Source organism: Danio rerio, chromosome 3 (assembly GCF_049306965.1).
Source record: "Danio rerio strain Tuebingen ecotype United States chromosome 3, GRCz12tu, whole genome shotgun sequence".
NCBI classification, from domain to species: Eukaryota; Metazoa; Chordata; class Actinopteri; order Cypriniformes; family Danionidae; genus Danio; species Danio rerio.
Genome location: NC_133178.1, coordinates 39,991,124 through 40,008,501, shown reverse-complemented (window position 1 = coordinate 40,008,501; position 17,378 = coordinate 39,991,124). Strand labels below are relative to the sequence as shown.

The 17,378-nt window shown below is 44.0% G+C and overlaps 1 protein-coding gene across 6 annotated transcripts in view; it reads left to right on the top strand.

Moving 5' to 3' along the window:
• Positions 1–17,378, top strand: part of sdk1a (sidekick cell adhesion molecule 1a) — a 534,279-nt gene that overhangs the window by 482,634 nt on the left and 34,267 nt on the right. For all 6 annotated transcript variants that reach the window (XR_012401153.1, XR_012401152.1, XM_073944925.1 and 3 more), the window contains 2 exons: positions 10,453–10,509; positions 11,324–11,425. Coding sequence is in view for 4 of the 6 variants with exons in the window: in XM_073944925.1 (XP_073801026.1) it covers positions 10,453–10,509; positions 11,324–11,425 (159 nt within the window). In the remaining 2 variants the exon portion in view is untranslated. The remainder of the gene's footprint in view (positions 1–10,452; positions 10,510–11,323; positions 11,426–17,378) is intronic.

Sequence of the window (17,378 nt, the reverse complement as noted above, 5' to 3'; positions counted from 1 at the left end):
TAATGAAATCCACATTAATAAGGTGAATATTGTGCATGTTTGAGCGTTATCGAAGCGTCAGGACGCTCGTCCTCCCTGCAGTTAGAGAATAAATTTCCGCCGGATGGCTGAGCGTAGGTGAACTCATTACGCGCTCAGCCTGTGTGAGGTGCGGAATCATGAGTTCAAGCTCAAGTGTTCGCGCCGACGGCCTCTTTTTCCGCAGCCTGGATCCGGCTGCTAAATCTCCTTTGACAAATTGGACTCAGCAGTGTTGACAGCATTTAAATGCACAAGCCCGGAGCAGCCGAGCACGGAGGCATATTTAATTCCTCTCCCTATGTTCTGCACCGGTCAGGGCATGAGTGCAATATCTCTCCTCCGCTCTCCAGCCGTCCGACATGTTAAAATCTGAGGCCCGTTAAGTGGCCAATGCGCCTCCCTGCTGAAATCAACCTAAATGCCAAGAGGAAATTACCGGAGCTATGCTCTATTTGTTCAGGCTTAACAGCTTACATTGAAAAGTTAGCAGGTGCTTCAGAAGCTAACAAGGTCTCTGTCAGTTTCTGGGGCAGTCTCTGCTCAGGTCCAGTCAATTTGTGTTTCTTTTGCAGCGCGGGTGTGTTTTGTATGACTATGAATGTCATTCTCAGTGTGTCGTCGGGGATATCAGCATAGCATTTTTAGGAGCATATTATGTTGTGCAGTTTTCCTTTATAAGTATTAATATTCTTTTTTTTTTCGGCTTAGTCCCTTTATTAATCCGGGGTCACCACAGCGGAATGAACCGCCAACTTATCCAGCACGTTTTACACAGCAGATGTCTTTCCAGCTGCAACCCGTCTCTGGGAAACATCCATACATACTCATACACTACGGACAATTTAGCCTACCCAATTCACCTGTACCACATGTCTTTGGACTTGGGATAGTGTATGAGTGTGTGTGTTAATGTAAGAGTGTATGGGTGTTTCCTAGTACTGGGTTGTGGCTGGAAGGGCGCTGCATAAAACATATGCCTGAATAGTTGGCGGTTCATTCCACTGTGGCAACCCCTAATAAATAGGGGCTAAGCAGAACGAATGAATGAAATCTATGATTTTAAAACATTGCATGACCTGTCGATGACATTATATCCATGTTACCCTACACATGCAAACTGTACACACCAGGGAGCTATCAGTCACTATTTATTCACTTTCTGAATGCAGGACTGCATTTTTTCTTTACTTTTAACTCTTGCTGTACTGTGCAGTGACTCTCAGTTTCTGCTTTAACAGCAGAGCAGACACCTTTTCAGTTTAGTGTCTGTTCTTTAGCTGAATCGGGCAAGTCGTAGTGGTCAGCTAAACACAGTGGAACACTGTTAACAGCAACTACAGCAGCAAACCTGTTTATTACCTTCACCATGAACAGTGTTTCTGCTCTGTGTATCATGTCAGATGTGAATTTGGCATCTCCCAAATGATCCAAATGATTGCACATAAAGTGTGCTGGGAAAAGTCAACAGCACAAACATGAGTGAGTGCTAACAATAATTTTGATTCATTGATTATTTGCTGTTTTTTGTTTTTTTGTTTTTTTTTTACTTTTTTTTATTTAAGATGACAATCTTGCATACAATGCATTGTTACATTTAAACATGTTAGTTTTTTTACAGAAAGGTGCATGTAGAAAATAAACATCAAAACAAAAAAACCAATTACACCCAATAAGACAAAACACGAGAGAAAAAAGAAGGAAATAAGTCAAATGTTATGGTATGGCTTGTTATTGATGTATTCAAGGCATGACAGGTGTCCATATCTTTCAAAAAAGATGTTTTTAAAAGTCACAATACTTATTTGTTCCCTTTCAAATCACTTGCACTCTTTTTGAATTCAGACATTATATGATGGGTGTTTTAACCATCTGCTTGTGATGACAAGTGTTATGTGTCACATGATGTCTGAATTTTAATTTTTGGATGAGCTATTTCTCTAGCAACAGTTAGATCTACCATCATAGTCACCTGAACATACACCTAGAAGGGCAACTTCTAGGAGTTCATGATGCAAGAATTCCTTACGATTTCTTTAAGAACATCAAATTCATCTTTACAGTAGTTTCTTCATTTAGGACATGACCACTAAATATGGGTGTGGTTGACAACATTCTGTCCACAGTTTCTCTAGCACTTATCATTGCATGAATAGTTCTGTTTAGCCATAATCTTCCATTTAAATTCCCTCCACATATTACAGTGGGTCACAAAATGTTCCTCACTGAAATCTTTCTCTCAAGATTCCAGATGAACTATCCTAATCAATCCAGCCTCTTATTTGTCCTTCAAATTGTGTCAATTGAATTCTTAGAAAAATATAAATTTCTTACCATTTCTTTCATTAGTATTTATTTTAAACAAAGAGCGCTATTGTTGAGAGGATTCTGTTTCATAATATTAATTATTTTTGTTTTTAAAAGAAAAAATAAAATTTTTATATAAAAATACATTATATTGATTCTGTTTTTCAAATGAAAACTAATAAAACATTTAAAGAGATCCAAAATTACTCATATGAAGGGAATGGTTTTATTCAAGATTTCTGAAGAGACATGATCATTTGATGAACAGATTAGTTAATAACTGCTTTCACATATGAACATTAATAAGTGAACAATGTTTTCAGCATTCAGATTTGGTCACAAGAAGCTGAAGCATGCTTGCATGAAGCACAGGAACTAGTGAGGTTCATTATTTCATGTCATGTTTGAACTTTCAGTTCCAGAACCAGTTTTTACTACGTTTCTATCCACCTATTGTTATGCAGATTTAGGATATAACATATATTTTTAAATTACTAAATGGAAAGGCCAAGATGCACATAAATTCTGAGTCATTTGCATAATAAATGTACTCAGTTGGGTCAGATCTTTAAAAAAAATAAAAAAGACTACAGTTATGTGCAAAACCTAAGATGGAAACATAAATAAAATGGAAAATTGTGATCTTCAATATGCATGAAATGTTGTCATTTTGTTTTAAAAGAAATTATTTGATCACTAGACAGGCCAATTGACTGATTTCCAACACATCTTTATAAATGTTGTCTTCACATTTATAAAAAAAAAAAAATTTGGAAAATGTATAATCCTAAAAGTTTTAACCTTCAAGAATTAAGATGATTGTGTTCCCAAACATCAGACATTGCCTCCAAACTCAAGATAGCCTGAAGCCATTTTTATTGCAAGTTACTGATGCATCTGCCAGTCTGAGGAACAATGCATTCAAAATGAATGATAAAAACCCATTTTAGAACTATTCCAAAGATTTATTTAAAGGTGAGATATAATAATGAGAATATTCTAGATATACCTTAGCATAGCTGAATAATAAGAGTTCCCCTTCGGTTGGGGAACTTCAGTGCCATGAATGGGAGGATTCGGATCAGAAGCCGCTTATCTGGAGAGTATTGAACGGGCCAATGAATGAAATTAATTGGCAGCGTAAGCTTGCGCAGGTGTGCGACATCTGCAATTATCTCAGCATATAAGCACACCTGAAGCCAGCAGACGCCATCCTTTTCGCTTCAGATCCTTTCTGAGTGAGTCGATGAGGGTTCCTCTTGCTGATCAGCACTTCAGAGCGAACGAGTGTGTCTCCCGGTCCAGAGTGGGTCTTCGCGGTGGCAGACGGTCGAGCTGGGTTACTCCCTTGCCTGCGGTTCTTTGGGTCCGGTCCTCCAGAGCGGTGCGTATAGTTGCAACTTTCCTAAAAGAGCAACACAGTCGTGCAGCACGTCCTTTTCAGGATGGCGCTCCGACTGTGCGTTTCTGGATGCGGGGGTTTCCTGTCTCCGGATGATGGACACGATCACTGCATTGCATGTTTTGGGGTCCAGCATGTTAATGCGGTGCTCGCGGGCGGTTCATGTCGTCATTGCGATGCCATGACCGTTGCACAGCTAAGATCGCGGCTAACTTTCGCAAGAGAGCGAGCCACCCCAGTTGCCTCCTGTTCTAAAAAAGCAGCGGGCGCTCGGGCAGATCTGAGGGTTTCAGCGGGAGCTAATCCGCCGCCCACGGGCTCGCGGACCTCTCGCTCCTCACGGCGCTCCATCCAAGCTTCGGGTGGTGAGAGTGATCCGTCTAACCAGATGGTAGCTCTCACACTCGCTGACACCGGAGATCAGATGTCCTCCGCGGCATCGGAGGGTGGGCTTTCACTGTCCGACGAAGATCCGGACCCGCTCGCCCCCTCCGGGCAGGTGAGCGCTGTCAAATCGGATCCTGAAGCGGACATGTTAGCCGTGCTTTCCCGGGCTGCTTCGGCCGTGGGGTTGGAGATGGTTTATCCCCCAGCTCCGCGGCCGGACCGACTAGATGGGTGCTACGTAGAGGACCAGAAGGCGAAGCCTTCGAAGCCTCTCGTCCCCTTCTTCCCGGAAGTGCACAGTAGGCTCACGCAGTCCTGGAGGGCACCTTTCTCTGCCCGTGCTGCGAGTGCCTCCGCCCTCACCGCCCTTGACGGCGGAGCTGCCAGGGGGTATGAGGCGATCCCGTCAGTGGAGCGCGCTATCGCGGTCAATCTTTGTCCGCGCGGCGCCTCTACGTGGCGGGGTTTGCCCCGCCTCCCGTCCAAAGCCTGTAGGTTGTCTGCCTCCCTCGGAGCCAGAGCTTATAAGGCTGCGGGCCAGGCTGCTTCTGCTTTGCACGCGATGGCCACCTACCAGCGCTACCAAGCGCAGGCGCTGGCCGAGCTGCACGAGGGCGGGTCCAACCCAAGCTTATTACATGAGCTGCGCACCGCGACCGACTATGCTCTTCGGACTACTAAGTCCGCCGCGTGTGTGCTGGGGAGGACGATGTCCACACTTGTGGTTCAGGAACGCCACCTCTGGCTAAACCTGGCCGATATGCGCGACGTTGACAAAGTTCGCTTTCTTGACTCGCCCATATCCCAGGCTGGCCTGTTCGGCGACACCGTCGGTGAATTCACCCAGGAATTCAAGGCGGTGAAAGAGCAGTCGGATGCGATGGGCAATGTCATCTATCGGCGTGGCCGTAAGCCCGCTCCGCCCGCCGAGCCATCCACCTCCGCTGTTCCTCGCCGAGGGCGCCCGCCAACGAGTGCTGCCCCGCCCCCGCCTGCGCCTCCGGCCAAGCGGGCGCGGCGTTCACCTCGAAAGCAGGCAGCCCCTCCTGCCCAGGGCGCCGTTAAGTCCGGTAAACGGACCGCGAAGCGTCCCTGAGACAGGCCATCCGGAGAAGAGGAAACTTGCTCTTTCCCCGCTGGAGGGCGGGGCCCCGATAACAACGGTACTTTTCAGTGCCACCAAAACATCAGTAAAAGAGCACTTTTTCCCTTCCCCGGATGTGACTGCACGAGTTCTGCCAGTCCGGGACGCGCTGCCTTCCGGCTCGCAGACTCTACGTGCTTCGCCAGTGGCTCGCGAGCGCTGGGGGGACGGTCTCCCTTTCCTCAGCCCTCCAGCCCCCTCTCCGGAGTCAGGGTGCGGAGCCAGAGCGAATCGCTCTCCTCCAGCTCTTCCGCGGGACCCTCGTGCTTCCCGGATCAGCACACCCACTCCGCGCTGCCCCACCGCTGGTACGTCAGCGATTGTAGCGATGACTCCATTAGCGAGGGCTCTGCCTGCCTGGTTAGCGCGGGCCAGCCCCTCGCGGTGGCTCATACGCACAATCAGACTCGGTTACGCGATTCAGTTCGCAAAACGGCCCCCCAAGTTTACGGGCGTGTATTTCTCCAGGGTCAACCCCCTGTCCGCCCCTGTCTTGCGAGAGGAGATTGCTGCCCTCCTGGCGAAGGGTGCAATCGAGCCGGTTCCTCCAGCCGAGATGGAGAGTGGGTTTTACAGCCCATACTTCATCGTACCCAAAAAGAGCGGTGGGTCACGGCCAATCCTAGATCTGCGCGTTTTGAACCGCTGTCTGCACAAGCTGCCGTTCAGAATGCTCACGCAGAGGCGCATTCTCCAATGCGTTCGTCCTCGGGATTGGTTTGCAGCCATAGACCTGAAGGACGCGTATTTCCATGTCTCCATTCTTCCACGCCACCGCCAATTTCTGCGGTTTGCGTTCGAGGGTCGAGCGTGGCAGTACAAGGTCCTCCCCTTCGGGCTCTCTCTGTCTCCGCGGGTCTTCACCAAACTCGCGGAGGGTGCCCTAGCGCCCCTTCGGCTCGCGGGCATTCGCATACTCAATTATCTCGACGACTGGCTGATTTTAGCCCACTCGCGGGAGCAATTGATTATGCACAGGGACAAGGTGCTTCGGCATCTCCGCCTACTGGGGCTTCAGGTCAACCGAGAAAAGAGCAAACTCGCCCCCGTGCAGAGGATTTCTTTTCTCGGGATGGAGCTGGACTCGATCACCATGGTAGCGCACCTCTCCGAGGAACGCGCTCGCCTGTTGCTGAACTGTCTGAGGGAGCTCGACAGCAAACTAGTGGTCCCACTGAAGTTCTTTCAGAGGCTCCTGGGGCATATGGCATCCGCAGCCGCCGTCACGCCGCTCGGGTTGCTCCATATGAGACCACTTCAGCACTGGCTTCACGATCGGGTCCCCAGACGCGCATGGCACGCGGGCACACACCGGGTCTCGGTTACTGCGCTGTGTCGCCGCGCCCTCAGCCCTTGGAACGACCCCTCGTTCCTACAGGCCGGTGTGCCTCTAGGACAGGCGTCCAGCCATGTTGTTGTTTCAACAGACGCTTCCAACACGGGTTGGGGGGCCGTGTGTCGCGGGCATGCGGCTGCGGGCCTCTGGAAGGGTGCCCAGCTGCATTGGCATATCAATCGCCTAGAGCTGTTGGCAGTGTTCCTCGCTCTCCACCGCTTTTTACCGGTGCTGGAGCGGCAACACGTGCTGGTCAGGACGGACAGTACGGCGGCGGCGGCGTATATCAACCGCATGGGGGGTATGCGCTCTCGCCGCATGTCTCAGCTCGCCCGCCGTCTGCTCCTCTGGAGTCACCCGCGGCTGAAATCGCTGCGCGCCATTCACGTCCCAGGCACGCTCAATCGTGCAGCCGATGCGCTCTCACGACAGCTGTTACGCCCTGGAGAATGGAGACTCCACCCCGAGTCTGTTCAGCTGATATGGGCGCGATTCGGGGAGGCCCAGATCGATCTGTTTGCTTCCCCCGAGAACGCTCACTGCCAGTTGTTTTTTTCCCTGACCGAGGGCTCTCTCGGCACGGATGCACTGGCCCACAGCTGGCCTCGGGGCATGCGCAAGTATGCGTTTCCCCCAGTGAGCCTGCTCGCGCAGTTTCTGTGCAAGGTCAGGGAGGACGAGGAACAGGTTCTGCTAGTTGCGCCCCTTTGGCCCAACCGGACCTGGATATCAGAGCTCTCACTCCTCGCGACGGCCCTCCCCTGGCGGATCCCTTTGAGAGAGGACCTACTCTCTCAGGGACAGGGCACCATCTGGCACCCTCGCCCCGATCTTTGGAACCTCCACGTGTGGTCCCTAGACGCGAGGAAGACTTAGGTAACCTACCGACTGCGGTGGTTAATACCATCACTCAGGCTAGAGCCCCCTCCACGAGGCGCGCCTACGCCCTGAAGTGGAGTCTATTCACTGAATGGTGCGTCTCTCGCAGAGAAGACCCCCGAAATTGCCAGATTAGTGTTGTGCTCTCTTTCCTTCAAGAGAAGTTGGACAGCAGGCTGTCGCCCTCCACTCTCAAGGTTTACGTGGCCGCCATCTCCGCTTATCATAGCGCGGTAGCTGGCGGCACCGTGGGAAAGCATAACCTGGTCATCCAGTTCCTTAGGGGTGCTAGGCGAATTAATCCATCTCGCCCCCCTCTCATGCCCTCTTGGGATCTCGCCCTCGTTCTCACGAGTCTGCGATCCGATCCCTTTGAGCCACTCGAATCAGTATCTCTAAGATTTCTGTCCCTGAAGACAGCTCTGCTGGTTGCGTTGGCCTCCATCAAGAGGGTCGGGGACCTGGAGGCATTTTCGGTCAGTGACTCGTGCCTGGAATTCGGGCCGGATTACTCTCACGTCATCCTGAGACCCCGCCCCGGTTATGTGCCCAAGGTTCCTACCACCCCCTTTAGAGATCAGGTAGTGAACCTGCAAGCGCTGCCCACGGAGGAGGCAGACCCAGCCCTTTCTTTAATTTGTCCAGTTCGCGCTCTGCGCATTTATGTGGACCGTACTCAGAATTTTAGATCATCTGAGCAGCTCTTTGTCTGTTATGGCGGTCGGCAGCAGGGAAGTGCCGTATCAAAACAAAGATTATCCCACTGGATTGTGGATGCCATTTCACTCGCTTATTCGAGTCGAGGTCAGCCGTGTCCCCCGGGAGTTCGTGCACACTCCACTCGGAGCGTTGCATCCTCTTGGGCGCGTGCACGCGGCGCCTCTCTAACAGACATCTGTAGAGCTGCGGGCTGGGCGACACCCAACACATTTGCAAGGTTTTACAATCTGCGAGTGGAGCCGGTTTCCTCAAGGGTATTAGGTAACCCTTTGGTGATTGAGGAGACAACTCGGTAGGGTGTTGAAACACGCTTGCGGCGCCATTCTCCCTAACACGGAGGTACGTGCGCCTTTTTTATCTGTCAGTAAAGTTCCCCGTCAGGTGAGCCCTGCAGATTCCTCCGTGGCCCCCAGCACTGACTCAGCGGAGGAGTCACTTGCTGGCCCACTACGTTGTAGGTCTGCCCGCTGGTCAGCCCGCGTTTTGGGTATAGGTGCCTGCTATGCGTGATCCCCACTAGGCGATCCCATATGCTTATTCCGCCACGGTTAAGTCCCCCCCCTGGGCGGACCCGTGTCTTCCCTCTCCGCTAACCACTCTTTTGCTATGCGTACTCCCCCTTTTTAGGGCTAGTCCATAGGTAAATTCTGCCATCTATCCCCCCCTTGGGTAACGGATGGCCTCCGCAGCGTCCTCCCTATCGGGATTGCACGCTTCCCAACGTACTGTCGTATTTCCTAGAATTATCTAGATGCTCACGACTTCCCAAAAAATATATCTAAATCCGTAAAACTTCTGTTGAAGTAGGATAAATTAGGGCCAGGGACACGTTGGAGGACCGCGCCCCCCATGATGTGGGTGCGTCACGCTTGCTTGACTATCTCCTCATCGGGGGTGTTGGTAAGGTGCAGTCATTATGGCGCTTTCCATATTCTCCCATTCATGGCACTGAAGTTCCCCAACCGAAGGGGAACGTTCGAGGTTACAGAAGTAACCCTTCGTTCCCCGAGGAGGGGAACGGAAGTGCCATATTCCGTCGCCATAATGACTGTCCCTTAGCTGTTTGAAAGTCTCTTCAGCTTAAAAGGATGGCGTCTGCTGGCTTCAGGTGTGCTTATATGCTGAGATAATTGCAGATGTCGCACACCTGCGCAAGCTTACGCTGCCAATTAATTTCATTCATTGGCCCGTTCAATACTCTCCAGATAAGCAGCTTCTGATCCGAATCCTCCCATTCATGGCACTTCCGTTCCCCTCCTCGGGGAACGAAGGGTTACTTCTGTAACCTCGAACGTTCCTTACATTTAATTAGCATACAATGTGAATAAAACAATATTGTGTCCTCATTCTCATGGAAATATTGTGATTGATATATTCCAACATCTCAGTACAATTTGTAACTTTATCATTTAGTGGCTAATTTGTATTAATTCGTACAATCTCAGTTGTATAATTTAGTACGATTTGCTCATCCCCTAATGGTGGTTGAGTTTATATGCCACTAAACTGACAAAATATGAAATAGTTACGTTTCCTCGAGGGATCAGGCTGGATATATTGGTAAAAAAAATTGGCAAATCAAACCAAAAACACAGACTTTTATGCATTTCATTGGCCACAATGTTTTCTACTGAGATTACAACAATGACTAATTTCCCTTATTTCCCCACATACCTACTGTGTAGATATCAGAGAACTATTTAACTTATTGAATCAATGCACGCTATGGTACCTTTAATGTTTGAAACAACATGAGCATATTTAAAGGATGACATAATTCATTCATTTTGGGGTGAACTATTGCTTTAAATATCTGAGCCTGACCACTAGCCACTTCTGAAAGTCTGGGATAAAAAAATAACTAAGCAGGCAGACTCATTTAAGCTGCAGAGCTCAAAAGGAACTGTATAAAGGGAATGACCAGTCGTCCACGCTCTCAGATTTTCCTTTAATTTTCCCCAAGTGATGTCGGATCAGTATGTGTTTTAAAAATCTTATTAGGCCCCTAATGCACTCCAGCCTGTGATATAGTGCTGTATATTGACTGTTGAATCATTAATCACTGACTTGCTTTGGTTTCTTGCGGGGTCTGATTGGAGCGAGATGAGCATTGTGAAATTTCATCAATCTCGCCGAGTACTGTGTGATGAGCAACTTTGAAAAGCAAAGATTTACTGCCATGATGAAATATCCCTTTGATTTGTGCTTTTCCATCTGCGGTAATGTATTCCTCATCGTTTGCTCTTTCTCCCTCCACAGCCAAAAGCACTGTGAAGACTGTCAGCAATCCTTCATTAACCGAATTCGAGCTAACACGTAAGTTTCATTTAACCATCTTTCTCATTTATGTCAGGCTGCCTTTGAAGTCCAAAATATTCATACTCCCTTTGGCAAAGTGTGTAATCCCAGACACCCTTCCTGTTCAGAGAACAAGCTTCTTCCTCTAATCCATCTTCTCTGACCAGAAACCGAGCTTTTTCTCAAAGTGAATCCCAGTGCTTACTGTCTGAGACCTGAGCAGCGCATTGCTCTCACTTCTCTTGTGTCTCATCAATGCTAATCAAAGAGCTTGATGCTGTTGCTTTCCAACATCTTTTATGAGGCTTTCTGTGCTTTAGTGAGAGATGCTTTTTAGTTCAACCTATATGAATTGCAACAGTGGCTCATTCTGAAAACGTAGCCCTATATACATTTATGGAAATCGTGAATTGTGAAAGCAGAAGTACATATGGCAGCATTTCGTCTTTAAAAGCGAATGCTATGGGGAAGTATGTTTAGGGAAGTGGGAGGCTGGGTGGGTCAATCAGTGCTTTTGAAAACACTGTTGGTTGGGTTAAGGGAAGATGGTGGTCAGTCAGTCAGTCAGATGACAGCGGCCTCTGGTGGGTTTACGTGAGAACAGCAGGGGCGAATTGCACTAGCAAGATAAATTTGAGATCTCAAAAAGTGTACAAACAGCCTCTGGCGAATTTGCGAAAACAAAAACTGGAGAAAAAAAACTTACCTTCTGCAACAATTTTGGTGCTCTCCGGAAATGTATATAACAGTACGCTTTCAGAAAGAGCCTTCTTATCTTCTGTCTGAATGCCATTGTGCACCTTAAAGATCTTTATTGTTTGATCATCCTCAGAGCTGCAGAAATACAGGCGCTATGAAATTGTGATGACCGCCTACAATGTCATTGGTGAAAGCCCTCCAAGTGCTCCGGTGGAGGTGTTTGTTGGCGAAGCAGGTAAGAGACTTCATGAAAACAAAACATTTTACAGAAATCACGCCAGAATCTACATGCTTGTTTTAGGGAGAAGGGGCTATGCCTTTATTAGGATAGGACAGTATATTAGACAGGAGTCTAAGTTAGAGAGAGAGGGGAATATGGGATCAAGAAAGGTCCTCGTGACTTGGGACGGTGCTATATGTTGGTGCACATACTATCAGTGCCAAACAAATATAAAAAAAATTATATATACAATGTATTTTATATATATATATATATATATATATATATATATATATATATATATATATATATATATATATATATATATATATATATATATATATATATGAGCAATATCAAATGAGTAGCAGTGTGATATGGCTACATATCTGCACTGGTGGAAGGCGTGCGTTGGCTTGAGGCTGCAGACCGAGTGCCTTAGTGTCCCACACCAGTGCCGATATACAGCCAAATCACACTGCAACAAGTGACAGCATAATTGTGTGTATAAAAAAGACTCTGACACTCATTCACATCTGCAGCTGACATCAAAACAGCAGAAACCGTTACTACTTCATCAACATCACTTTAAAACTAGTATTGATTGATTCTCTCGCATGATGTCTGAAGTCATGACAAAACAGGTAATTTTGCTCACATTTTAAAATTATAAGGTTAAACGCCATAAAATGCCATCAGTCTACAGAGATTTCCCAGTATTTTTCTTTAGCAATCAGAATATCACAATAATTGACACCGAAAAAGCAAATCAAACACTAGCGGTTTCTGTAGTATAAAACACCACTTCAAAATACAAAAGAGAGAGATCAACTCAGAATGTCACTTACCTGATTTATAATGATTTGTTCAGCTGTAGTTTGAAACTCATGCTGAGAAAATGCAGTTTTTCTCCCCTAAGCAATTATTATGCAGTCTCTGTCGCCATCTTGTGGAAGAACATATCAACCGTCACTTTCTTTGGTCTGCTCAGACAGGCTGATGGCGGCCGACGCACTGAATCCGATGCTCTGAATTTATAAATATTTGAAAATAGCCACTATCCTTATAAATAAACCGCATAGTTGCTATATAAACAACTGCATTCTTGACTTAAAAGCCTCAAAAGTTCATTATGTTATTCAACAGCAGTAATATTTATCAAACTGTAGTGTTCTCTACTTTATGTGGGCAGGGGTGAAGAAGCTGTACGAGTGATGTTATTTGCAGAATATCACACAGCTATCAGCCAATCAGCCTCAAGAACCAGATATACTGTATGTGTATATATTTATGTATATATATATATATATATATATATATATATATATATATATATATATATATATATATATATATATATATATATATATATATATATATATAATAATAATATTATAATAATATAATATAATATAATAATAATAATATAATAATTAATAATAATAATATAAATGTAAATATAGTATGCCTATTTATTGTATTGTATTGTATTGTATTGTATTGTATTGTGTTGTATTGTATTGTATTAAATATGTAAGGTTATTTTTCAGTATTACCTGGAACTGAAGTATTAGTATTTATAGTATGCATGTTAATTTTTATGTTATTAGAAATCTAAAAAACAACTTTGTATAAAGTCTCCCAATAACTGTTCAACTTGCACAATTGAAATTTTTTGAACTTGCACAATTGAAGACTGTAACTCAATGGTTGTGCACAGCAGTATGTTATTTCCTGTTCTGAGTAGAAATTTGTCAACCCAAACCAGCATGCTTTGCTGGCATCATCCCACCAGACCAGTTTAATGAGAGTGCAAATCCACAGTAAAACATCGTTGTCACTCCACTCTGACAGATGTGGTGATGAGCAATGTGGATGAATTTTTGGTTTAAAGTGGAGGCTCTGTCTCCAATCCCACAGGGAATCAGGCGTGACATGAGCTGACAGATATGAATGGTGTTCTTTTAGTAGAGTAGCATAAAGAGAGAACAGAGGCCAGAAATGTGCCAAGGATCTGCTTAACATGACGCAAACACAAACACAAATCCACCTGAAGATCCGGGCTTGTGTCAGTTCATGGGCTATTTTGGATCTGTTAGTGTTGTCTGAAGCGCTGTAAAGCAACAAACCTTTTGAATTCATTGTTTGGTTTGTTAATTAGCTGAATTGTAAACACAAATCACTTTGATGGGTTTGATAAAGGGTATATTGGGATCTTATGTGTCTCAGAACGTCTAGAAAAAGGAACAAATAGTCTCTTTGTAGTGGTTATGTATCAAAAGTGATGCACAGATGGCCAAACGATGAGCGTCATCTTGCACAATGATACAAAAAGAGGAGTGGAGACTGTAGAGCAGTGGTTCCCAACCTTTTTCTCTGGGCCCCCCCCCCATGAACAAATACAAACATTGGAGCCCCCCCACCATATAAATACACACGCACGCACACACATATGTGCCGTATATATATATATATATATATATATATATATATATATATATATATATATATATATATATATATATATATATATATATATATATTTACTGTATGTGTGTGTTTGTGTATTTAGATAGGCTTTGTCTTATCTTTTCTTGGCTTTTCTTCGCCTCTGAAGAATCATTGCATTGACGTTTCTCTGCCATTTTTGTTTTGATTTTGCCTTTACGAGAAGTTGGACAAGCACATTGCGCAAGTGAGCAAAATGTAAAAAATAATTTAAAGTTATTTATTTTAATTATTTTTACTATTATGTTGGAATTTTAAGCATGTGTGTTGATTTTTTTTTTGGTACTTAAAAATACATATATAATAGTAGGGCTGATTTTGGGAAAAATCATAAATCACAATTACTTTGGTCATAATTGTAATCACAATTATTCAAAACGATTATCAGTTAAAGTCAAAATTATTAGCGCTGCTGAGAATTTTTTTTTTTTATAAATATTTCCCAAATTATGTTTAACAGAACAAGGAATTTAACAGTATTTTCTCTAATATTTTTTTTCTTCTAGGCTTATTTGTTTTATTTTAGCTAGAATAAAAGCAGGTTTAAATATTTTGAAACCTATTTTAAGGTCAATATTATTAGCCCCCTTAAGCAATATATATTTTTGATTGTCTGCAGAAGAAACTACTGTTATACAATGACTTGCCTAATTATCCTAATTAAGCCTTTGAATTGCACTTTAATTTGAATGGTTGTATTTTGAAAAAATATCTAGTAAAATATTATGTGCTGTCATCATAGCAAAGATAAAAGAAATCAGTAATTAGACATGAGATATCAAAGCTATTATGTTCAGAAATAAGTTTAAAAAAAACTTCTTTCCATTAAACAGAAATTGGGCAGGAAAAGGTTTGCTAATATTCAGGAGGGCTAATAATTCTGACTTCAAGTGTATACACACAGTTATTTTCCACCCTGCAAAGGAAAGAGAAATAAATACAATAGAATAAAAATATAAAACAAACTGTGCTTTAAGCATCTTCACTGTAAGAAAAACACTTTAGCTACAAAAATCCTTCAGTCAAGAGCAGAGAAACATTTTCTCCTTGTTTGATTAATCATAAAAACAGGCGGCAGCAGGAATATTTTGCGCTTTCTCTTTAATGGTTTCTCTTTCACGTCTTTTAAACCTCAACTCGTTTGTTTATTACACAAATGAGGGTTAATATAAATAATCACTAAACACCGCGTTTTGACACCTATTTGACCATTAAAGCGCTCACGTTAAGATGACTTTAGATGTCTGCGCTCCTCTGCTCGTCTCAGTGTGCGAATGCTGACCCGCCGCATGCTTCTGACTGCGTGTGCGTGTAGCACACACACATAGGCACGCGGTCTTTAGCAACACGTGTACAACTGGAAAGGGGGCGGTATAGGATGCATATAATCGCTTATCTTGATTAATGTTTTTTTATAATTGTTTGAAATCGAAATCGCATTTTGGATTAATTGTACAGCCCTATATAATAGTGGAGCATTTTTATGCCTTTTTCTACCTCAACACGTATCCTCTCCCGCGCCCCCCTTGTGAACTCTGGCCCAGGTTGGGAACCACTGCTGTAGAGCATTGTTCACACCGACTGCAGGACCACAGAGCAACAAATCACCAGCAGCCACAACAGTGGTGACCAGGGCAAGATGTCTCAGCACAATCCTGTGTATGTGATGTGCTATCTGTGCCCTTATATTAACTGTATACAATTGTAAAGTTTGAATTGTGAATGATTGCTAGAAAGTGGTTTTGCAAAAGCTACTGTTGTTGTTTTTCTAACTCTGTTGACTTTTCAGTTCAATATGAGTGGCTCTCTTTTAAGAGGTGCTTGAGTAAAACAGACTGAGATGCTTGCATTGAAGTGTAGTGCTTGTAGACATGAAAACGAAGCCTGAATAAGCAGTGAGTTTTGTTGTTACGAGCTGTCCTGAAGTCTGATTCAGCTCTATACCATAGAATCAGGCTCCTGCAAGCTCATTTGTTCTGCTCAATTTCCAAGTGCTTTTCAAGTTGAGTTCAAGTTGTTCTGTTACTAAAAACAGTCATTTTTATTTTGTTCAGCACATTTATTGATTTGAATAATATCCAGCTGCCTGGCTGAGGAGCCGAGCGCTCCGACTAATGAGCTGCCAAAAGAGGAAAGCCGGATATGACATTACAGCTTCTCCACAGAAAACTGGTAATTGTTGTGCTGTTTTATTGGCTGTGCTACAAAAGAAAGGATGTTTCTTTTCTACAGACACTGAAATAAATCTATATGCTCATGGGGCATCTCGTAGGATCAATGAAAGGGCCTTTGGATGAAATGCAGTTTATTTTTGCTATTGTTAATGTTAATATCCTTAATGGCACATTTCTTCTGCAGTGAGTGTTTTATTTTATTTAAAAAACTTACCTTGAAATTACATCGATTGTGCTGTAATTTACTATTTTTACAATTTTTTCAATATAATCTTATTGGTATTCAACAATAATATAATTATACAGCATAAACAGATACTACTGAATATTCATTCAATTTCTTTTCGGCTTTGTCCCTTTATTAACCTGGGGTCGTCACAGCAGAATGAACCATCAACTTATCCAGCATATGTTTTATGCAGCGGATGCCCTTCCAGCCATAATCCATCACTGGGAAAACTACTGAATAATAATATTATTATTATTATTATTATTATTATTATTATCATCATCATCATCATCCCTAGTTTGATAAATTATAAGAATGCATTTTTTTGCACCTTTTTACGATTTTTTTATTTTATTTTATCAGTATGGAAAGTACTCTGTACAGTTCTATAGTAGTTTATTTATTTTCAAAAATCAGTATTATACACTAAAAAAAGTAATCGTTGGTGTAGCTAATTTAATTATGACACACATTTCCACACATTTGAAGTGCTTAAAAAGAAACTAGTTTAAATTGATATTAACTTGAACTGATTCAAAATTGAGTTTCCTTCGCAGGGTGGCAGGGCGCACCCTTATAGATAGGGTGAGGATCTTTGTCACCCGGGAGAAGCTTGGAGTAGAGCCGCTTCTCCTTCACATAAAGCGAAGTCAGCTGAGGTGGCTCGGGCATTTGCTTCTGATGCCTCTGGATGCCTACCTAGGGAGGTATTTCAGGCATGTCCCACCGGGGGGAGGCCTTGGGGAAGACCCAGGACATGCTGGAAGAAATATTTCTCTCGGCTGGCCTGGTTACGCCTCAGGATTTCCCCCTGAGGAGATGGAGGAAGTGTCTGGGGAGAGGAAAGTCTAGGGTTCTCTCCTAAGACTGCTACCCCTGCGACCAGGCTCCGGAAAAGCGGCTGAAAATTAATTAATTAATTAATTAATTAACTTATTGGAATTATAAAACTGATCATTTATTCATTCATTTTCTTGTCAGCTTAGTCTCTATATTTATCTGGGGGTCACCACAGCGGAATGAACTGACAGCTTATCCAGCACGTTTTTTACTCAGC